Below are 25,195 nucleotides of genomic sequence, written 5' to 3'. Positions count from 1 at the left end.
GGGATTAGGTTTAGATAATAAAATAAAGGATTATGTTCACAGAAATACCGTAGGCCTGGTACATTCGTTACATGAGGTCACCCAACTCGGGTAATATTCACGGTGAAAATTTGTATATTTGAGCGGTCGAACGAAAAAAATTATTTCTCGAAATCTAAAATAAATTTTTACAAAAAAACTACACCACAATTACCAGAACATATTGGGCTAGGAAATATGAAAGTAGGAGGGAAACAAATTTGGGTGACTTCCCGCTGTTTGTATGATGCATGCTGACATTAGCTCATAAATGAAACCACTACTGTTTGTTCATACTGTTAACTTTATGGGTTTGATTCCACTGCAACTTAGGTGTGAGCGGTTATGTAGCTAATCATCTACGTGTGCTGGTCACCTTAATTAGTAAATTTAATGACTAGTGGAGGTATTAATTGCCCTCAGTGTGGACATTGGGCATGGCTCTTAGCTGTGAAAGGTTTAGTGAATTAACTATCTGCGAGTGAGTAACAACTTTGTGCATACATGATTAAAAAATTCAGTGGATTCTCTATTTGTCAATGTTTGTGCCTTCTTTATGATAGATGCATCAAAGATCAACTACACCTCTGGTAATCAGACCCTCAATGAAAGTGACACATTGAATCTAACATGTGGGGCTGATGGTAATCCAACTCCGAATATCACCTGGACAAGAGTGTCTAACAACAAACCTGTGTCCTTCCCTCTCATCATCAATGGTAAACAAGATGAAGGAGGCTACAGGTGCACTGCTAGTAATGATGTTGGAAGCCCTGATAGCAGGATTGTCTATTTTTTTGTGCAGAGTAAGTTTTATTAGAGGAAGAACTATCCCTTGTGGTTTAAGGTTAGTCGTTCTCTTTGCAAGGAATCCTTAACCTGAAAGCTGTTTTAGCCAGACAAAAGGAGAGGTATGCTCTAACAAGCAATTCTTAAATTTTATCTCCTATGTTGAATTAAGTGCATTTTATTTCCAAAATATTAACATTTTGTCTCCACTTAACCAACACATATAGTATAGAATGACAAGTAAGTTGACCTAATGAGAGCATTTTGTTCAGCAATCTCAAACACTTGAAAATAATTCTACTATACTTAGGCTAACTTAAACAATGGCCTTGTGATTTGCGATCATGCTTAGTAAAGCATGCTTTAATGTTTTTCCTTAAACAGTTGAAAATTTACTAGTAGTTAATGGATGGTGAACAGCATGAAAACCATGCCAACATTTTGTGCTTACACACTAGTGGCCAAATAGTCAATGGATAGTCCTTGTGTTTTAACAGTTTTTGGAGGTGTCGCCCTATTTCCCTTGCCCTCTGAAGTGAAACAAGTTGCCCGCCATCTTTACTTGTTTCAGCACTTTTCCTTATCACAAAACATTCCTTTTTTGCTGAAGTCAAAAATAATTTTTGAGTCTAATATACTTGATTAAGAGAACATGCTAAGTGGCTATGAAAAGCTAATTTTAGATATACTTACAGCAATAAACAGTCTACCAAGAGTGTTTTAATAAAGCAATGATTTTGGCAAAATTCTAAGGGACAGCAAGGTAACTAGTTGTTAAAATTTGTTTTGAGGGCAAGCATAAGAAACTGTTAAACCATTTAGGTAAATACTTTGTGGTATTGCATCACTCTTTCAGTAGTTATGCATTGGCGAACACTGCTAAGAATCTGCATGTTGATCAAACTGTGTTATGGTTTAACTGTGAAATTGACTATTGATGGAAATATATTACAATTTTAGCAGAAAACATCACTTATTTCCAAGAAATAAGTTGAAAGATTCAAGAAATTCTCAAAGGGTGGGGAAAATTTGTTGCACATCTGGTCCTGGTTGTTTGAAGGTTGGATAACGCTATCCACTGGATGAATCTCTATTCAGTGGATAGCGCAGAATGTTTTAAAATCACATCCACTGGATAGCAATTTATCCAATAGATAATGTCATGCGCCCTTTATACAACTGGGTCCTGTACTTCAGGGTGAGGCAAATTTGTTGTACACCTGGGGACGAACTCCCAAAGGTGACAAGGGGTGAAACATACAGATACCTTTCTAACTCTATATCAAGAGCTAGTGTAATGTTTTTCAGGGTACCAATTAAGATTTTCTCAGAATGCTTGAAGTGATAAAATTCTGGTTTATCAAACTTAGAGTTGAATTAAAGGTAAACGCTATGAAGGAATATTCAAGGACCATGTTTTATCCCCTCAGTAGTGAGCTTTTTTTTCTCCATTGCATGTTAGGACCAGAATTACTTGTACATGTCCCAAAGATGCTCTTTCATACTCTTCAATGATATATTCCAACAGCTGTTGCAGGAAGAAAATTTCAAGTATTTAGTTACTACAATTATATGCAAAGAAATTGACTGAAAAACAAAATGAAGGATAACAAAAGACACTTCCAAACATTGTATGATATCTGGGAACAAACTGCCTGGTTAAAGATGGTATACAACAATTTAGGAAAACAATACAGCAGAGTTAAATGATTAAGCTGAATGAAAACATTTTCAGGAAAGAACTTACATGAATGACACAAAAAAAGGAAAATTATGCAACAGAGGTATTGATGAAAGTAGGGTTCTTGAAAACAAAAGAACATAATGAAAATGTGACAAAAGTAAAAATTATGAATTTGTAATAAATAATTTTGGCCATAACATTTTCCTTTAAGACTTCTTAATATTCTCACGACTTTTGACAGATGCTGCAGATACATGTAAATTCTTGTGACAATTTTAGAGTGATTCTAGCCATGGGCTGTAGGTCACACTTTCCGTTGCTTTTGAGACAACTGATTTAGGTACATTGTATTTACTGAATAAGGAAAATATTGCCAATTGATTTGAATTCATTTTAGACTACCACCCAGTAAACACCATTGTGACAACCAATCTCACTGACAACTCTGTTCCTGTGAATGAAACCTTCAATATCACCTGCAGTGCACAGGCCAACCCACCTGCAAAGTATCGATTCTACAAAGGTAATGAGTATATCAATTCTGCGGACAACAATGCAGTGATTGCAACTTCAGTTAGTGAAAGAGTAAAGATGGTGAACTACAGCTGCATCCCGTTCAATTTTTATGGTAATGGCACCAAAAAGGCAATAGCAGTGACAGTGCACTGTAAGTATTTGATTGTATGAATTCCATAGATTACTGAAGTCAGTGTTATGAATATGTTTAATGTACATGCAAATGTTTGTATACTTTATTTTCTTGAACAATCACCCACATTCACCCCCAGGCCAACAAGTGCCCATCTCAAATACGCAACCTGCTCTCCTCCCTCACTTTCTTAAATAGTAGGGAAGCAAAGAAAACCTGTTTACATTGCCACTCTTTCATGTGATTTTTAAGCTTCAACTACTGCAGAATCAGCAAGGGGAAAACTCTTTTCCCCTTACTGATTCTTTTCCTCTGACTGATTCATTTCCATTTATTTCTATATCTGCTCGCAGAGTTCCTTTATGTGCATTACCTGTCCTTTAAACTTTTGTCTCACTGGTGGGCTAACTTATTAAGTGCTCCCCCTAGATTAAGGGCCATCCTTCCAATAAGCACCCCTCCTTTAAGATAAAACTTTAAATAAGCACCCAGCTGCTTGTTGAAAAAATATTGTATTTAAGGATTTAAAAACATCACTATGAAAACTAATAGTTTGTTGTTTGGACAGACTGATCTGTAAAGTCCCCTACACCTAACTTCCGATTTGGATTCGGTGAAAGTTCAACTGACATACAGGGTTTTCAAAAGAATATGGAAGAGCCCAGTATAGCTATCTACGACCGTAGATGAGACTCAGTGCCAGAGGACAAGTGCTTTTGGCCCGATATGTTGAACCCTTGGGGAGCATGCAGGGGCATGCTCCCTAGAAACTTTGGAAGTCACATAAAAGTGTCTCCTTCATTCATGGGGAATAATTGTTTCCATTCCACAAGCAAATTTTTTACAATTTTATTTTAATTTGTTTTCATGCTTTGTAAACACAAAGTAGGGAAACAGGAAAGTTTAAATCCCCATCCCCACCTAGAAAATTCACATTTTTCCCCTATATTAAATGGTAACTTACCAATTGTCTGGAACTCATTGCAATATTTACTATAAATTTGGATAAGACCTCTTGTAATGGTCACCTCAGTTACAGTAGGAAGACAGGGTCACTTAAACAGTCACCATTTCAAATCCCAATCCAGAGAATGTGTGGTCTGAATTTTTTATTTTAATGTTTGGTCTCATTATTTCTTGTCCCACTTGAACTGAGCAAATTAGAGATTAGCTTCGCTGAGCTCCAATTATCAAAAATCAGGGTTGTCATGGCTGATGTATTAACCTTTTACTCCCAAGGTCTCATCAATAACTCTCCTTAATGTCTGCCATACAGTTCTTGTGATGTTAGTTGGAGAATTTGGTATTGGATCAACTTATAATCCCCTTATTGATATTTTTGGGTTATAAAGAAATAATAATAATTATAGCATTTATGTTAGCGTATAGAAGTGGTATGTTGCTTGCACCAATCGGATAATTTAAGGTATGTATCTCGCACCAATCAGATCGCCATATTAGGGTATGTATCTCGCACCAATCACAGCGTCTTTTTTTCAATGAAGTAATGGGAGATTCGGGGAGAGCGGTTTGTAAGATAGAATCATCTTTTAGAATGAGAAATTTTGGCTTTTCTGTGTTTTTAACGGGTATTTTACCGCACTTTTTTTTTTACCACAGAAGAACCAATTTGCACCTGCCCAAACCGAAGCTTGGCCTTGGGAAACAAAGTTTTAAATATTTGGGCATGGGATTTTTTCATTTGTTGTCTCGGTACATTTAGAAGGCGGAGTCACTTTCTTCCTTCAAATTTTTGATGAATAATCACGATTTCTAACATTTCGTATTTTTAAATTATTACATCCTTTTTTTTAATTACTATCTATTCTATTTTTACATTATTATACTTTTTAGTCCAGGCCTCCTCCGGATAGCAGCCTCAGGGCTGATTTGGCCACCCTGGTAAAATAAGGTTTACCTTACCCCTTACCGAAGGAGAGGGAAACTTTACCCATACCTTTTGTGCCGTTAGACTAAAATGTTTTCAACTTCCTACCAATAAGTAAGCTGCATGAGAGGTATGGCCCGTATCACGAGTCCTATTTCTATTCCCCGCCTTCAAGTGGAAAATGTTATGTTCTCTTGGCTCATATCAGCGCTATGACTTTATTTCTTTGTTTTAGATGCTCTTGGTAACGCAAACCTTACCTCATCTCCTGGTAACATTACAATGTTACATAAAAGCAGTCTAACATAACTATGATCATTTGTTTATCTTTTTATTGACGTTTTTTCGTGTTGAGTATTCACAAAAGCAATAAAAGAAATAGCTACTCTCTCGTTCGCAGAGGGAAAATACAACACTCTAAGAGCTGACACTGATAGAAGCAGTTGACGATAACCTTTGTCAGTTTCATGATTTGATCCTTTTTTTTAGATGCTCCTGACGGCGCAAAACTCATTTCAGCTCCCAGTAACACGACAGTGCTTCGCAAAAGTCCTCTCAGTTTAACATGCCGAGCCGATGCCAATCCTGAAGCTGAATTTCATTTGTACTTTAACGGTAGACTTCTAATGACCAACAGCTCAGGGATTTTTAATGTTACTGTGATGTCCGATGGTGTGTACACCTGTGTTCCTTTCAACGAAGTTGGTGCTGGAAAAAATGCCTGTGTCAGTGTTTCAGCTGTTGGTGAGTCTACAGTCAGGTTAATACACTCGATTGCAAGAAACGGAAAGTCACGAAACATGTACAAGTAGACTCAATTGATTTACTTTTATCTTTAGTTATGCAAATCTTTTTTTTTTTAAAGATAATTCCCTTTCTTTCGGGAGAGCTGGAATAGCTTTCTTCATTCACCATTTGCAAGCAGTTGTGTTGGGTAGCCGTTGGGTATTATCGTTCACTTTTTGTGATCAAGTTACCAAAAGAAACATAGTCGTTTTTAGCAGCTCACGTTGTAAGAATGTTTACCCGTGAGAGTAAAATTTTTGTCACGGGAATCGATTGCAGTCCTATTTAGATAGATAGGGCTTGTCTTAGCGTTCTACGAATAATTGTTAGAGATACTTGCAGTTACAAGTACATCTTCACTGATGGCATTTACTAAATGACAAAGGCTTTTTTAGTGAGCATACTTCAATAGACTCTCTGGCAACTTTTCTTGGCGCATTGTTATGCGCTGTTCTTAACTTTTGTACGTCAGTCGGCTTCATGATACGATAGTTAGGGTTAAGATTCAGGTCGGGTTTTGGGTAGAGTAGGTGGCCTATTTCTTAAGGCGTAGCATTTTCTCCTATGTTTTATCATTTACAAAGATATGCCTGTCAAACCACTGATCATAGAAATTGTCTTCCAGAGGCGCCATCAGTTTCAGTTTTACCTAACACAACAACTGTCATTGACGGAAATAGCTTAAACCTGACATGTAATGCGTTTGGAAAACCAAAAGCAAGCATTAAGTGGACCATGGTTAACTATTCTGAAGTCCTAACCACTGATTCACGACTCACTGTGAATGTAAGCAGACCTGAGACAGCAGACAACATGATCCAGTATCAATGTACAGCCAGTAATGGAGTGGAAACACCTGCTACAGCTACGGTCAATGTCACTGTTCACTGTGAGTAGCTATTTGTATAATAGTCTTGAAAGTGCAAGAAATGTTTAACAGTTATTTTTTATATCATCGGATATGAGAATCCAAGGAAATGTGAATGAAATGATAGCCTAAAACTATCAAATTCACTAAGATGCTCTGGGAAACAACATGGTGAAGTTAAATTGCAAATCGTCTGGAATGAAGTAGAGTGATACACATTGAAAGCACAAAACGGTCATTGATTGCCCTTCAGTGTTTGTGATCGTTTATCAATTTCTTCAATCTAAAGTAACCGATGTAATAGTTCCTAAATGTTACGTGTAATTTATGTCGTATTTTTTTATTGTTCTGTCTCCTTAAAGGTGTTTTTTAAAAATTAAAGATAGTTACTTGTATGTGGGTGTTTTTACGTATTTGTTAAAAATTCCATTCATAAATGTAGTATTCCATGTGCAATTAATTCATATACATTTGCAAGTCTTGGAAATTTTCGCAAGGCAAATTGTTGGTCCTACTTAATCTGTACGATGTAAGTATTGTCAAAATTGTTCTATTATTTGTCATTAAGACATGCATTGTAAAGTTAATTACTCCTGTCAACGCAGCGTCTCAAATACAGGACTCATTTGGAGTGTGAGACTTCTTGGACTTCCGCTGAATGTTTTGACATGTGTTGAAGCTGCATCTCAACTTTGACCTACCATATGTAAAACATCACTTCTAGAAAGTCAAATGGTGATGTTGAAGGTTTTTCGTCGCATATTCTCGAGCTCTAGGAGCACGACATGGTGTTACTTCAGTGGTGTTTTTATATGGAATCTTTTGAAGTTGGCAAATAACATTTATGGAAGTCTTCGCTATTATGAGCGAAATGGAGCTGCACACATTAAGAAAATATTCAGCTCCCTTCCGAACCAAGGTAAACAAGAGGCTATACGGAGCCTATATTTTGGCCGGATTTGCGGTTCAGAGGGAACGAATTGGAGGCCTTGCAGTTTTTAGCGAAATCGCTGTTGAGTGCTCTTCATTGCTTATTGAACATGGAGAGTACTAGAGATTAAGACTTTGGAGCAAGGTGATACGGCTTATTGTTATTTGCGAAACGAAATTAACATCTATAGTTTGCGAAATGGAAATATGCTATTGATTTCCTAAATATAAATCTATAAATCTGGGATTTGCGAACGAGAATCCCTGCAAAAAACCCCACTAGCCAGAATAATTCGTTTCTACGAAATAATAAAAATACTAAAATTTCTGATTTTAGTATTTCCAATTTTTCGTGAAAAGGAAAGGAAAGTAAAGGAAAGGATATTGGAAATACTCTAATGTCGTAGCAAAGTCACTTTGTGACTGAGCTTGAGTCGTAGAGAAATTCAGAATGATGGTAACCATCCAACTCCGCAGAATAATAAACGCATACCTCGGGCTTTTTACAAAACCGGTGCTAATTACAATCCTACGTTCGTCATATCAATCCTACGTTCGTCATATGTCATTTTCCGGGGGAAAAACTAAATCCAATTTCTGATTCTGGCCTGTTTACGGCCAGAATAATTATAATGAGAACGTTTGGTGAGTCTTAAACTGGTGTTAATAGCTGAAAATTCTTTTTTTTAGTCTCGCAAGTGGCATCGAGCTACATGTAATTCCGAGGGCCGAGATGTATACTGTCCCTCTGTTCACCTTCCGTCTGTCGTTTACATTATGTAGTTACGATGACGAGATCAAGCAACGGTGTAACATTTCGATTTTGCAGACAGTACCATTCGTCCTCAGCAACATCCTCCGTTAAAAGAGAGTGACTTGAAAACACTTAACACAAATTCGATGAAAATTTCGATATCAAGATCAATTTTAGAGAAGGATGTTTATCGTCTTGTCACGAACGTGGGACAGAAAAAATTCTTAGTCTAGATGAGGAATCGAACCTCAGATCTTCGGATTCCGCGCTCCGATGCTCTACCACTGAGCCACAGAGACTCTACAGTGAGTGAGGTCTATTGCGAAGTTCATATGAAATGCGTCATGCATACTGCTATTATCAGCAATGACGATAGCGTAATGTTTTAAAATTCCAGAGCTAGCAAGGAGTGATTGCGCAGAAAAAAATCGGTGTCTTCAGCTCAAGGTGGCCAAGAAAACATTTGCATAGGAGATCGAGGCTATTTGTGCCATATAGCCAACCAGGCGCCAATGCCTGAAATCGCATAAAACCCTCTAGAGTGATTTTCGTAAAAACGACACGATCAGTATGCGTTCTCCTCCGTTGAACCCCAAAAGGCCTATGCATTTGCTGATCACCACTGCCTCCTTTCATGAGAGCACTGTGGAGTTACAGGATGCAGTCTTACTTGGTTCAGAAATTTTCTGACTACTCATTCGCAGACAGTTCAATATGGAAAAGAATTATCATCAAGCCTTCCTCTAGACTTCGTCGTTCCTCTAGGTTCCTTACTATGACCATTGCTATTTGTGATAGGCATAATTGACCTGCCTCAATGTTTGCTACACTCGGCGATTAAGTATGTATACCGATGACACAGTGATGTATTAAACTGGGTCCGATGTCAGCATCATCAGAGAAAATCTAGAAAAAGACCTCAAACGAGTCGAACAGTGGTTGATGAGTAGCAGACTAATACTAAATCAGAGCGAAACGAAAGGCATACTCTTTGGGACAAGGCAACCGTAGCAAACTTCATCAGACTTTGTACTGCAGATCCAAGGAGCGAGTGACGAAGTTCAATTATTTTATTATCCTCAATATACAGCTTCACTGGAAAGAGCATACCAACCCTATTTGTAACAAATAGTAAACGAGCGTTTGCTATTTTTAGCACGGATAACATCTTGCCTTACTCTTAAGGTAGCGAAGTGTCTCTATAATACCCTTATTGAGCCAATCCTGTGTTATAACGACACTGCGTGGGGTGAACTGTCAGCCACTTCCAGCAAAACCCTTCAACGGTTACAAAATCGTGCTACCCGCATCATCTTAAGGCGTGACTTCTGTAAAGACACTTTTAGTTTTTTAGGGTGGGCTGGGTTACAAATGAAACGGAAAAGACACAAACGTGTTTTAGTTTATAAATGCTTAAATAAGCTAATACCTCAGTATTTATGCAACTATTTTATTAGAAAATACAGTGTAAATAGCTATGACACTTGCAGAAGAACCAATTTGCACCTGCCCAAACCGAAGGTTGGCCTTGGGAAACGAATTTTTAAATATTCGGGCATGACCCTTTTTAATTTGTTGTCTCGGTACATTCAGAAGGCGGAGTCACTTTCTTCCTTTAAATTTTTGATGAATACTCACGATTTTAAACATTTTTTATTTTTAAATTATTACAACCCTCATTTTTTAAATTACTATTTATTCTATTTTTACATTATTATACTTTTTAGCCCAGGGTCCCTCTGGACACCAACCTCATAGCTGATTTGGCCACCTTGGTAAAATAAAGTTTACCCTACCCCTTTACCTAAGGAGAGGGAAAATTTAGAAAAGCTTGTACTCTCACTACCCATACCTTTTGCAGCACTATACACAAATGTTTTTAAACTTGATACCAATTGGTAAGCCGCATGAGAAGTATTGTCCGTATCGACCGCCTTCATGTGAAAATTTTATGTTCTCTTGGCTCATATTAGCGCTATGACTTTATCTGTTTTTATGATGCTCCTGGTAACGCAAACCTTACAACATCTCCCAGTAGCACTGTAGTGCTATGTAAAAGCTGTCTAACACTACCGTGATCATTTGTTTATCTTTTCATTGACGTGCTCTTCATTGCTTACTGAACTTAGAGAAATAGAGATTAAGACTTTGGAACAAAGTGATGCGGCTTATTGTAATATGCGAATCGAAATGAGAATCTGTAATTTGCGAAACGGAAATATGCTATTGATTTCCTCAATAGAAATCTGTAGATCTATGATTTGCGTACGAGAATCCCTGCAGAAAACCCCAAGAGCCAGAAGAATTCGTTTCCACGAAACCATAAAAATCCTAAAATTTCTGATTTTAGTATTTCCAATTTGTCGTAAAAAGGAAAGGAAAGGAAAGGACATTGGAAATAATAAAATCGCGTAGCAAAGTCACTTTGTGACTTAGCTTGAGTCGCAGAGAAATCAAGAATGATGGTTACCTCGGGCTTTATACAACACCGGTGCCAAATACAATCCTACGTTCATCAAATTTCCGGTTGCGAAATTCATCAAATTTTAATGCGGCGATTCAAATCTTTCTCTGCCTGCACGAGCCAAATTCCCGTATTTTCCATTCCTATGACAAGTCTCGCCTCATAATCGCTCAATAAATATTTGCATTTGAACGCGATAGTTTTTGTTTACAAGGTTTTCTCCGCGTACATCTGATAATGAATCTCTGTTTTCTGCCTCGGAACGATATACCACAGAAGGCATTTTATGGACCGCAAGTTTTTTGACTGATTGAAATTAAAAATATGTGGCAATGACTTTCACAAGTTTTTTGATGACAGAAAAGTACGTTTTTTTTGTCCGTGAAAGTAATCTACTGATCGATGCCATCACCAATGTTTACATAAGATAGTCAACTTGATTAATAGAAATAAATCAATCAGCCATTCAACTTAAACTGTTCCCACGGTTGTTGTTTCTCACTACGTCAATAATTGAAGCGATTCACAGTATTGGGTTTGTGCTTTAAATAAATATTTTAAAGTTTGCTCGTAAGATAAGTGTAAATTGTAACAAGCTTGGTTAACGTTTATGCGCGGCTCAGCACTTCAAGCCTGCATACACTCGATGCTAAACTCAACCTCGTTCCATGTCTCTATGCCCACCACATTACTTTTCGCCAATTAAAAACTGCCACGAAGCGCCTATTGTGCATTTTCCTGCGGAGGAAAAACTAAATCCAATTTCTGATTCTGGCCTGTTTACGGCTAGAATAATTATAATGAGACCGTTTGGTGAGTCTTCAATTGGTGTTAATAGCTGAAAATTATATTTTATAGTCTCGCAAGTGGCATCGAGCTACATGTAATTCCGGGTGCCGAGATGAATACTGTCCCTCTGTCCACCTTCGTCTTTCGTGTAAATATATGTAATTACGATGACGAGATCGAGCGACGGTGTAACATTTCGATTTTACAAACAGTACCATTCGTCCTCAGCAAGATCCTCTGTTAAAAGATAGCGATTTGAAAACACAACACAAATTCAATGAAAATTTCGATCGCCAGAAAAACAATTCTTAGTCCCGATGGGGAATCGAACCTCAGATCTTCGGATTCTGCGCTCCGATGCTCTATCACTAAGCCACAGAGACTCTACAGTGAGTGAGGTCTATTGCGAAGTTCATGTGTCACGCGCCCTGCATACTGCTAGGAAAAGCAATGACGATAGCGTCATGTTTTAAATCCAGAGCTAACTAGGACTGATTTCGCAGAAAAAAAATCGGTGTCTTCAGCTCGAGGCCGCAAATGAGATCGAAACTATTTGTGCCATATAGCCAGCCAGGGCCAATGCCTGAAATCGCATAAAACCCTCTAGAGTGATTTCCGTGAAAACGAAACGATTAGTATGTGTTCTCCTCCGTCGAACGCCAAAAGGTCTTTGCATTTGTTGGTCACCACTGCCTCCTTCACTAGATCACTATGGAGTTACAGGATGCAGTCTTATCTGGTTCAGAAATTATCTGATCGCTCGTTCGCAGACAGTTCAATACGAAAAAGAATTATCATCCAGCCTTCCTCTAGACTTCGGCGTTCCTCTAAGTTCCTTACTGGGACCATTGCTATTTGTGATAGACGTAAATGACCTGCCTCAATGTTTGGTGCATTCGGCGATTAAGTTTGTATGCCGATGACACAGTGATGTATTATACTGGGTCCGATATCAGCATCATCAGAGAAAATCTGAAAGAAGACCTCAAACGAGTCGAGTAGTGGTTGTGAGTAACAGACTAATACTAAATCAGAGCGAAACAAAATTCCTACTCTTTGGGACAAGGCAACCGTAGCAAACCTTATCAAGCTTTGTACTGCAGATCCAAGGAAAGGACATGGAGAGAGTGACAAAGTTCAATTATTTTATTATGCTCAATGAACAGCTTCACTGGAAAGAGCATGCCAACCCTATTTGTAACAAATAGTCAACAAGCGTTTGCGATTTTTAGCACGGATAAGATCTTGCCTTACTCTTAAGGTAGCGAAGTGTGTTTATAATACCCTTATTGAGCCAATCCTGTGTTATACCGACGCTGCGTGGGGTGAACTGTCAGTCACCTCCAGCAAAACCCTTTAACGGTTACAAAAACGTGCTACCCGCATCGTTTTAAGGCGTGATTCCTCTAAAGACACTTTTCATGTTTTAGGGTGTGCTGAGTTACAAATGAAACGGAAAAGACACAAATGTGTTTTAGTTGATAAATGCTTAAATAAGCTAGTACGTCGGTATTTCTGCAACTATTTTATTAGAAAATACAATGTACATAGCTATGACACTCACTGAATAACCTATTTGCACCTGCTCAAACCGAAGCTAAGCCTTGGGAAACGAAGTTTTAAATATTCGGGCATGGCCCTTTTTAATTTGTTGTCTCGGTACATTCACAACGCGGAGTCCCTTTCTTTCTTCAAATTTTTGATGAATAGTCACAATTTTTAACATTTGTATTTTTAAATTATTACATCCAGTATTTTTAAATAACTATATTGTATTTTTACATTATTATACTTTTTTAGCCCAGGACCCCTCTGAACACCAGCCTTAGGGCTGATTCGGCCACCCTGGTAAAATAAAGTTTACCTTACCTCCTTACCTAAGGAGAGGGAAAATTTAGGAAAGCTTGCATTCTCTCTACCCATACCTTTTGCACCATTACACCAAAATGTTTTAAAACTTCATACCAATTGGTAAGCCGCATGAGAGGTATGGCCCGTATCACGAGTCCTATTTCTATCGACCGCCTTCAGGTGGAAATTTTATGTTCTCTCGGCTCATATCAGCGCCATGACTTTATTTGTTTTTATGGTGCTCCTGGTGACGCAAACCTTACCACATCTCCCAGTAACACTGTAATACACAGACAGAAGCAGTTGACGATATCCTTTGTCAGTTTCATGATTTGATTCCCTTTTTTTTTTAGACACTCCTGGCGGCGCAAAACTCATTTCAGCTCTCAGTAACACCACAGTGCTTCGCAAAAGTCCCCTCAAGTTAACATGCCAAGCTGATGCTAGTCCTGAAGCTGAATTTCATTTGTACTTTAACAATAGACTCATAATGACCAACAGCTTAGGGATTTTTAATGTTACTGTGATGTCTGATGGTACGTACACTTGTGTTCCTGTCAACAAAGTTGGTGCTGGAAAAAATTCCTCTGTCAGTGTTACAGTTGTTGGTGAGTTAACATTCAGGTTAATATACTCGATTTCAAAAACCGGAAAGTCACGAACCATTAACAAGTAGACCCAGAGATTTACTTTTATCCTTATTTATGCAAATGATTTTTATGATAATTTCTTTTATTTCGGGAAAGCTGGAATAGCTTTTATCATTCGCCAATTCAAGCAGTTATGATTGTCTTAACATGTACACCATAAAGCCGTTGGGTATTATCGTTCAGTTTTAGTATTTGAGCGACCAAAAGAAACAAAATTATTTTTTCACAGCTCACGTTGTGAGAATATTAAACCGTGGGAGTAAAATTTTGCAACTTTATTAAATTTTCCTATCTAGATAGACAGGGTTTATCTTGACATGTCTGTCAAACCACTGATAATAGGAATTGTCTTCCAGAGGAGACATCGGCTTCAGTTTTACCTGAAGCAATAACTATCATTGACGGAAATAGCTTAAACTTGACATGTAATACGTCTGGCAAACCAGAAGCCAGCATTAAGTGGACCATGGTTGGCTATGCTGAAGACCTATCCACTGATTCACGACTTATTGTGAATGTAAGCAGACAGTTAGCAAAGAAAAACACGATCCAGTATCAATGTACAGCCAGTAATGGAGTGGGAACACCCGCTACAGCTACAGTCAATGTTACTGTTCACTGTGAGTTAATAGGTAGTTGTTATTTTGCTTAGCAAGGCAGAAACCAAAGTTTGAACCGATTTCTCCTTTTTCCTTTCAGTTTTAAGTGTTATGAAGATCGAAATTACGATGACCATCGTCAACAAAGCCTGCAGTGATAATCCTGAAGAAATTATCAAACAGCTGCATAAACTTGTGAGTAAAATAAAGGAATTTGTCTTTCGTTTCAGGGTTCAAAATTTAGCACACTTGCCGGCTATTTTTCACCGAAGAACTAGAATTTTATAGAAAAACTTATGCTTATTGATCTTCTAACTGAAGTAAAAGTCGCTGTCATGTTATGGTGAACATTTCACATCAAGCAATAAGGCAACCAAGAAATGTTTTAAAAGCTGTTTTAAAATGTAAACGAGTTTAAAGTTTCAAAATTTGAAGCGTGCTACAGGGAGTATTTTTGTTACAGTATTCAGCTTTCTACGTATTTGTTCAAGAGTGAAACATGCAAGGTTGTGTACACTCCGTCACATAACCATGTTTATGTTTTTGCACGTATATACTACCTTTAATCAAGATTCATTTTCCGTCAAATCCTGTTTAATGTCGTTTGTAAAGCCTTCTCACCTGTTCAAATTAAAGTCGGTGCTTAACAGTACGGATTTCCCATGGCTGTGAATGAAGAAGCACAAACACCGAAAAAATTCAGCCGTTCACTAAGCTTTGTTAGAAAAGGAATTGCTGCACCAAAACATGTTGATCAAAATAAAGATTCTGATGCTTAAATTGATTTAGCAATTTAAAGTATACTATATGTCCACCATATACAAATAATTTTTTGTTAAATAAAAAAGGTTTCTCTAGGAAAAGTTTGATTCAAGAAGATTTTGGTCATATGCTATGCAACGGGTCCCGTTTCAGCAATAAACACGCAGAATTTTCATTGGCAGCCGGGAAAAAAATGGGCCTTGACCAAAGCCTACAAATTCACATTGAAAGCTGAAAAATTACTCTGAATCCTGCGTTTTGTCATGAACTAGGGACAACGATGAAATTTGAGTTTTTCTTCTGCAGTCAAACTCCAGACCTCTGGATTTCGTGTTTCCTGATGCACCACATCTGAGACCATCGAGACAGAGCACCATCGAGTTCCCTGTAATGTAGCTTCCGTTGTACAGCACGGGAATACAGAACCTCAAGGTCTCGGGTCTGATCCCTCGTGGAGAAAACCTCGCTTAAAATTTGCCATTTTTTCATTGCCCGTCTCAGCGAGTGGAGGTTTCCATTCAGCATGCGCTTTATCCATGTAATATGGCTAGTCAAAGTTGTTAGATGAACCTTCGCTTTACAATAGGCACATGATTTCCAGGGTCGTGAGAAGTTGACGTAAATAGGAAGTTTTGCTTTCATTCCCTCACTTGATCATTTCATCATAAAGCACACCTTCGAAGTGATGTAGAATTATTTTATAAAACCACTCCATAATCCTATAAGATTTTATTGCTCGAAGGTTTTGTGTGGCCCGTTATGGCTGATGTGCACCGTATACCTCTAAGAAGAACGTATTAGTACATACACCTCATTGACTTTATTGTCTGATGTTTTCCCTCGCCAGGTGACTGACATTTTAAAGGAAAGGGACATACCTGTTGAGAAAGTTGAATCTGTGACATTTAGGTATTATATCCTCTTGCTCGTTTCCTGTATAGCACATGGGGTCTGCTCATTATGTGTCATTAAATAGATCTTATAAATCGCAATAATAAGTTATCTCATGTATAGGACAGTAGTGGGGATATTAAACCAACAGATTTGCGGTCATTAATTCTAGATTCTTCTTTATATATTTTGGAGATGGCATGCAAAATTTTAGATTAAAATTATTTGACCTTAAATGAAACACACGACTTCCGAATAGTGGCAATTGATTCACCTATCCATAAGTTGCGGACGTCACGGAAGTGCAGCGCGAAAACAAGACTAGTCAGTCCTCAGTGCGTGAGGTGGTATAGTTATTTTTTAGTGTTTACGTTGAAGTTTACGGCAATTCCTGCTGTGTGCCTGAATGCAACCAAAAAGGTAAAATAGGGGACAACAATGAGAAGATATCATGTTTCAATTTTTTCACCGGTAAAACGAGACGTAAGTGATGGCTGCATGCGATAAGGAGTGATGAAGGAAAGGACTTTCGCGAGACAAAGGAGGATAAGGTACGCTCTCTACACTTTAGGCCAAGTGATTTGAGAAATTCGTTCAATAGGAGAGTGTATCTAATGCGATGAAATCATGGACCAGCACCATGACATACTGCTGTTCAGATTCATTTAAAGAAAGTGAGACCCTGCAAGGAACAAATGCAAATGAACTGAAGAAGGATGCCTTGGTTTCAAATCTGAGTGAACAGGTGAAGCCTTGAAACACAGCAAACCCTTATTTGAGCTCTTAAACTGGATTTCGAGTCGAGAACATCCACTTAGATATTGCATCAAGGCCACGGACCCATATTTTTACCATACATAGTTTGTCTAAAGGAGAATGGCTTTGGATGTAAGATGTTCTGTTCACGAGTGGAATGATTTCTTTTTCTGTTCACTAATAAACCAAAATTTGAGGCAGTAAACCTAAATTTTCTTTAGTTTTTCCATGCCTCTGAATCAGCTTGTGCAGCAGTTTTTTTGTTTAATTTCATTCAGTTTGTCCTCGTCAACAGTTAGATGTTCTAAAAGTGACGCTTGCACATAACGAAAAAGTGCACTTGACTGCGTCCAACCGACACACCGCTCTGAATTTTCTGAAATTTTCTGAAAACGTTTTGCCTTTCTCATGCTAATTGGGACTGAGTGAGTCTACCTGTGACGATCAATTTTTTTTCCAAATCTTGATATATGTATATTCAACTCAGCTAGAGTGAACATGGGCATACGTAACAGGCTAGAAGACCAACTGTCTTCAGGATATTTAATTGGCTTTATTAATGATGCGACTCCCCGGTCTACACAACCTTTTTGCTTTTCTTTTCTTTTTGTATAAATTTTATCCTTTCTTTTTGTACAAATTTTATCCTGGGTCAATAATATTATTGTAGCGACCACTTAAAATGTATTCATCCAACTCACGGTTATGAGAGGCACAATTTCATTGTTTAAACAGTTTATTACTTCCATAACCTCGGAGTTATCATAAAAGGTAACAAGAAGCTGCTTTCAACAACGTGGTCTACGTAAATTCCAAATTACCTTTTCAGTTACGTATTCTGCTTTGTTTTGAGTCCTTTGCAAGAGTCGCCACGACATCGAGCCAGAATTTCGTTCTTCAATTTTCTGAGATGGCAACCTTCCTTCAAGAGAAGCACCAGGAATATCTTCCTTTGTGAGTTTCACAGCACCACCAGATTCCCCAGATGTTGTAATAAATTTTCCTTGCGGCGAACGGATTGACTAGCCTCGTTTTCGTGCTACTCATCTGTGTCGTCCACCATTTATGAAATGGGTGTATGAAGACACGAAATTTACTACCCTAAACCCTTTATGTGCTAACTATACCGTGAAGTCGATTTAGAACTGCAACGACTAATGCTATACCCTAATTGAAGTAACACGAGGAACCTGTCGCAAAAGTTAGTCATACCCCTCGTAAGCACAAAGCAGCGATTGGGGTTTCGGCCATGATGAGATCTTTTAATTTGCTTCTTTAGTGAGTTTTTTTATAACAGCATGCAGACACAAATTGTGCTTGTAAAAAAGGGTTTATTGCAACTGTGTCGGGTCTACTAGGTAATCAGGTTCTAACCGGGGCAAAAAACGACCAGGAAATATTTCGAGACTAAATCTCTATTAAAAGAATTGCAAACTTTTTGCTAAGCGAAAAACGAACGAATTTCTTGGGGGTATGAGACCACGCAGTATATTTAGCATGCTTAACTCGTTGTTTACTAGAATAAACGACCAGAAAATTGCGCAGATTTCTCTTGAAAAACTTTAAAATTCTGAAATTGTACAGTTTTAATGTGAGATTCTATTGAACAATATACTTTTACGAAATATCAAAACTTTAAACTGATAGTATCAACCGTTCGGAAACGAACCGAAAACTATTCACGAGACCAATTTGGTAGATTTACCCCGATTGAATTGATTTTTACCAGAATTTACGAGCAGAAAATTCGGTACCTTTGTGTTGAAAATCATGAAAATTCGGTACGATTTCAAATCATTGAACAACACACTTGAGACACATCAACACTTAAAAGTAATATTTACCGCTTGATGAAGATTGCCCAGCGTCGCAAAGCCTCAGTTGAAGTCAGAAAGCTCAGTTTTGTTTACAGCCATAATTCCCATCTTGTTTGGGAATGAAGTAACGTCAACTACAAAGCTAATTTCGTCGCTTGAAAGAACTACATGCTCATTGCTTTTCGAGACGAAAATTATCAAGCATATTTTATTTTCATTTTGAGATCCAAAAGGTCTATCTCAATCGGGATAGAGCGGGGGAAAAATCTTGAAAGTTTGAAACCCTGCGGCTAAACTCAACGGGGACTTTCAGCCGAAGTGAATTGCACACGTCATGTGACGGGTGCACGACCGTGTAGTACGTAAGGATTTTTAACATGGTAGCTCCTAAGGAAGTAGGTAGGCCTTACGCGCGCTGAGTTATAATATTTTGCTATTTGTTCCTGGGCCCAGTTGTTCGAAGGCCGATTAGCGCTAACCCATGGTTAAATTTTTTAATCTGGGTTTCTTTACTCCTTTATTCAAAAGCTTTTTTGGGTAATGTCTTGTGTTCTTTTTAGAGCATCAAAGAGTCATATCATAAACAAAAAGAATTCGACTGAATTTTCTTTTAAAGCTCTCAGTTCTGAACTCAGATTTCACACGAACCCTGGGTTATCTTAACTTAGCTTGAACAGCCCGGCCCAGGAGATTTGAGGAGCTCGAGTGCAGTTTGTTCTTTAGTCATAATGAAATGATGATATGTCGTTGGTAAGGAATCTATTTTCGCGGGAACAACTCTTTTTTCTTTAAACGTTTCAAGCAAAGGGTTTTTCTATGAATCGTTGAGGGGACTTGAACGTCTCAGTGCAGCACGGCCTTCATATATTTAACCCACCTTTCTACGTTTTTTTTTTTGTTTTTGTTCTATTTGCTTTGCTTTGCTTTACACGAGTGAATTTAGTGTGCGTACCTGTTTTTCGTCATTGTTATTTTTCATGTCAGGTGTGGCAGTGTAACAGGGTACTTCTCACTGACCTTTAGTCGAAATGTCGAGATCGAAAACGTTTTGATGATTTTGAAGAAGGCTGCGAAAGACAAGAGGTTCGGTGACTTAAAAGTTGATCCGAATTCCATCCAAGCAATTTCTCCTGAACGGATCCCTACTACACCCACGCCAACGCCTACTCAAGTTGACGGGGCGACTTCGGGAAATCCTGCAGGTGCGCTTAATTTTTTGTCCTCGCTTAGATTTTATACATATCACCAAGAAACAAACATTTTTTACTGATATCACTAGTATCTTAATGTACTCCCACATTCCCTTACATTTTATAATTGAATACGGGAGTTGTTCAATAGCTGCCGGTCTTACCTTTGGATTAATATATCGCGAGCCACTAAGACGAAGTTACTATAGTGGTTTTACTCAAAACCAGGGTGATCATTGATTGCTTTCCAAACTATTTTGTGTTTTCCAAAATAGTATTTTCCATGAAAAATGACCCTTTTAGGCATATTTTTCATATCGATTCCGCAAATTATGGTGCTTTTTTTCCAGACACTGCGAAATGTTGGCCTCAAAGCAGCACTATTTAGGCAAAAAACACGGAAATTTCCCCTATGTAATAAAAGCAAAATGCTTCAGTTTTCACGGATTAAGAAAATGTGTTGTTTCAAAAAAGTAACATTTTGTGTAATTCAACGGAAAGTTAAACGTAGGTGCATTTTACGCGTACAAATATTCAATTTTTAACTACGTTGGTCGTTAAATCTGGTCAAAGTGCACATAATGCTCTGCACGTTGAAGAATGGAACTGTAGAGTCTCTGATTTTAACCCTAAATATTTTTAAGCGGGTTTTCTTTTCAATTTTGTTTGACATGGTGTTACGAACTGTAATGCAGAAATTATGCAAGGTTTGACGTCCAATGCTGCGAAATTCTGCATGGTATGGCGTCTCATGCTGCAGAGATTCCGCAGGGTTTAACGGCCCAAGCGTGCAAAAATTCTGCACGCCTTGACGTCCAGTGCTGCAGAAGTTCTGCACGCCTTGACGTCCAGTGCTACAGAAGCTCTGTACGCCTTGACGTCCAGTTCTGCTGAAATTCTACACGCCTTGACGTCTAGAGCTGCAGAAATTCTGCACGCTTTGACGTCCAGCGCTGCAGAAATTCCGCTCGCCTCGACGTCCAGTGCTTAGACGACGACGACGAGGACACTTAAAGCCGAATTGCAAAGATTCAGCACCGATTGTTTTTGAAGAAATGGCAACTCCTGTTCCTGTTCTGTAAAGATAAGCAGCTTTTGATTGTATTATTTCAATGCACCATACTTCCAATACTCCCGTTCTCCTTATCTTTCGGAGGCATCTGACGCACGAAGATTTTAACGGATTTCAATTTTATTTGACACGGTGTTACGAACTGTAATGCAGAAATTATGCAAGGTTTGACGTCCAATGCTGCAGAAATTCTACATGGTATGGCGTCTCATGCTGCAGAAATTCTGCAGGGTTTAACGGCCCAAGCGTGCAAAAATTCTGCACGCCTTGACGTCCAGTGCTACAGAAGCTCTGTACGCCTTGACGTCCAGTGCTGCTGAAATTCTACACGCCTTGACGTCTAGAGCTGCAGAAATTCTGCACGCTTTGACGTCCAACGCTGCAGAAATTCTGCTCGCCTCGACGTCCAGTGCTTAGACGACGACGAGGACACTTAAAGCCGAATTGAAAAGATTCAGCACCGATTGTTTTTGAAGAAATGGCAACTCTTGTTCCTGTTCTGTAAAGATAAGCAGCTTTTGATTGTATTATTTCAACGCACCATACTTCCAATACTCCCGTTCTCCTTATCTTTCGGAGGCATCTGGCGCACGAATATTTTAACGGATGCAAATCAGATGTGAGTTAGTTCAAAGGCTAATTTTTTTAAAAGCTGACAGACCTATGAATCACGAACTCACGTATTCTCATCATTGCCTCTCTTGTGATAAAATTTAGGGAGCAATTAAGTGCGGCGAAAAGAAAAAAGTCGCAAACAACTACATTTCCGTCTGAGGTTTCACACCTTCAAATCAATTAAGAATTTGACATTTTCCGGTGAGTACTAATCTAATAAACTTAGAAACTCCCTTGATTCTTTCCCCTGCTCGTTAACTGTTCGAAATTCCTTGAAATTATGAGACCTTGTCCACACTATAACTTTTTAGTCTGAAATTTGAGTTGTTTTTGTTGTTTTTTTTTATCAACCGTACCGAGGAAACCGATATATTTTTTCTTCGTCCCGGCGGTCTATAAGTACACCGCGGCACATTGGGCATGCACTCAATTATGGTTAATTATAAAACTTAAGAGCCGCGACGCCGGCGCTTCTGAAAAGCTCCGAACATGATATCGAGACCAGATTTATGATAATCTTAAAATCTTTATTTCCTCTGAAATTATGATAGATGTTAGGAACAAATAGAAATTTTTTCTGTCTTTATAAAATTGTATTGTGTCCTTTGTCTTCCCCATTTTTGCATTTTGATTTGTTTCTTTTTGCTACCTATCTATTTAGTAATCTATTAAATTCTAGAAAATTAATTTCCTATGTAGTGTAATTAACAAACTCCCATGAGTGACCAAGGCAGAATTTCTCCTAACAATATCAATACAATATCAATCAGATAAGTGATGAGAATAAAGAAAATTTGGGGATAATTAGTTGATCCAATACTAAATTCTCTGAACTAACATTGTAAGAATTATACAGTTGACAGTAAGGAGAATTACAAATTTGAACTGGGAGTTAAAGGGTTAAATTTTATTTGATCAAAAACATGAATGGCAATAGAGAAAATTAGCTAGCACAATTCAAGTTTCCCCTCTTAAGTATTATGTGATGTTTTTCTATCACATGGTAAAGTTTACAGTTTCCCTCATTTCACTGGCTTCTGTTCACTTATTTGTTTGCTTTCCTAACAATCTTAGCTATTGTTGCCAACAAATGTGAGGAGCATATACATGAAAATGTGTACAGCTAATAACACTTTAATCCCTGTGACTAGCATCTAATTTCTCCATTCAATATCACCCGAGTCACACATTAAGGTCATGAGAATAAAGGAAATGATAATCAACTGAAGAACCTCTTGATTGTTAAACAAATTCTCCTTGCCAGCACATTAGGAAATATATAGAGAATAGTATGGAGAATATGCATTCTGACATTGGGGTGTAAAGGGTTAAAGACATCATGTAATCAGTTATATATATGTAGAGTACTGCTTGAATATAGGATTGTGGTAAATACAAATACCAAGTAAACATCATTCTATGGTCTTCTGCTCTTCCACCCTGGAGGTTGCCTTGTGTAAAAAAAAAACCTTTCTAAAGATGCCTCTATGATGGTAGGTACACACAACTGACATGTATGAGGGAAGCATGTCAAGCATTAAGGTATGATTGTCAACTTGCCTTTTATTACTCACAAACAGCTTATTTCTATCAGCTTTAAAAACTCTTGTATCCCCAATTTCAAACAAAAGCATTTCCCATGAAAATTTAAGCATTAAAGACATACCAGCAACAGGTTTTTCCATTGCAAGTGTTTCATAGCATCAGACTCTCATCACATTTTTTTGTTACATTTGAAAGCATAAGAATATTTTAATCATCACAATATGATGAAATCCCTCATTTTAACCCTTTAACTCCCATGAGAGACCACGTCAGAATTTCTCCTTACAATATCAAAACAATGTCAAGCAGACAAGTTATGAGAATAAAGAAAAATATTAGTTGTGGGATTATAAGATGATCCAATACTAAATCCTCCAAACTAACACCACAAGAACTGTATAGGAGATAGTAAGGAGAATTACAAGTGAGATCTTGGGGGAAAAATCATATCTAAAATATGGCATAACCATTCACTGAGGTTTTAATCATTAGCTGTCACATAGAGATATAAATAGGGTTTGTGAAAAATAAACAGGGCAATAAAATTAAAGATTCAGGAAAAGCATATGATTTCAACTTGTTTGCTGATGTTCTCACCTGAATTCAATCTGGAATGAGAACTCTGCAAGACTTCTGTTTTATCTTGAATTCAAACATAAAATTCAATTATTTGCAGGCAGGTTAAGGAGGAGACCTTTTTCCGCTCCTTTGTGTCCTTATTCAAATATTGCGATTTGTGTAACAATAGCACTTCACACCAGTTAGTTGAAAAAGCAGCTACCTTGTACAGTTTAGTTAATTACAAACTAGAGTACGCTAGAGGTCATGTCGCTTGTTGGCCTGACCTAGAATAAAAGTACCGTGGAACCAAAGATTGTCTTATCCTTGACGTCTGTATAAGCTCGCTCGAAGTAGGTCTCCGTGTGCCAAGAAATCGTGACGAGTTTCCGTTCTCGCTGCCGAGTGGTCTCTACCGAGTTATTTTCCCCCAGTTGTTATTGTGCCGTCCGCGAAGATTCAGTTTCCCAGTTTGGGCGCGGAAAACCTTATCGTCACATAATGTGTTGACAAAATTTCCCTAAATTATGGTGCCGATACGAATCTATCATTCATAATCGCTTATGAAATTCCGAGACTGAACTTCAACGAATTTAACAGAAATATCCTGGAAGGTTACAGAAACAGACTCTCAAAAGCTGTCCTTGAATTCGAAAACTGTAAACAGCAATTATTTACGCGAACCATGTGCTTACCAGCGCGCTTGTGAGGTCAAATTGCCAGAACCCCGTTTAATTGCTCGATCACAGCTCGGACGTTCCTGCAAAATGTGATGACTACCAATTTTAGAGATTGATTCTTCAGTTTCCAGGATAAGGAAAAAAAAATATCGTATCGCAAGCATGTTCATCATGACGCCTCGAAATGTTGAGGGAAGAGAAAGTGGCTCCATATTTTGTGAGACAAACCATTTCCTGGCGTTCGAGCGAATCGAGTAGAAAGCATGAAAACATGCGCTGAGAAGTACGACAACCAAACAATTAAATTCACTCATCCCGCTGTAGAACCAACTCCACTTTATCCGTGAATTTGTTCGCACCACACATTTGCGGTCTGTACATTGATTCTCAGGTGTTTGACGGATTCTCAAATGACAATATTGTCAAAATCAAATTACCGCGTCAGACTTAATGTAAACATGAACGTCACTGACTCAATCTCAATTTATTTAAATTTTGGGAAAGGACATTACTTAGTTCTTAGGGTAAAACAACATGTCTTCGGCAAAGCGCGAATTTTTCAAATGAATAGAATAAATTTTGCGATAATT

At 38.0% G+C, this 25,195-nt stretch overlaps 1 protein-coding gene across 3 annotated transcripts in view; it reads left to right on the top strand.

Annotated features, from left to right (window-relative positions):
* LOC131769682 (myoblast growth factor receptor egl-15) overlaps nt 1-25,195 on the top strand; it is a 53,434-nt gene that overhangs the window by 11,655 nt on the left and 16,584 nt on the right. For all 3 annotated transcript variants that reach the window (XR_010717889.1, XM_066168395.1, XM_066168394.1), the window contains exons 3-10: nt 582-824; nt 2,889-3,158; nt 5,518-5,772; nt 6,440-6,703; nt 13,824-14,078; nt 14,820-14,914; nt 16,329-16,390; nt 19,930-20,147. Coding sequence is in view for 2 of the 3 variants with exons in the window: in XM_066168395.1 (XP_066024492.1) it covers nt 582-824; nt 2,889-3,158; nt 5,518-5,772; nt 6,440-6,703; nt 13,824-14,078; nt 14,820-14,914; nt 16,329-16,390; nt 19,930-20,147 (1,662 nt within the window). In the remaining variant the exon portion in view is untranslated. The remainder of the gene's footprint in view (nt 1-581; nt 825-2,888; nt 3,159-5,517; nt 5,773-6,439; nt 6,704-13,823; nt 14,079-14,819; nt 14,915-16,328; nt 16,391-19,929; nt 20,148-25,195) is intronic.

The sequence above is a fragment of the Pocillopora verrucosa genome, chromosome 6 (genome assembly GCF_036669915.1).
Source record: "Pocillopora verrucosa isolate sample1 chromosome 6, ASM3666991v2, whole genome shotgun sequence".
In the NCBI taxonomy this organism is placed as follows: Eukaryota; Metazoa; Cnidaria; class Anthozoa; order Scleractinia; family Pocilloporidae; genus Pocillopora; species Pocillopora verrucosa.
Note: the sequence above shows the minus strand (reverse complement) of the source record. Positions and strands in the feature narration are given on the sequence as shown.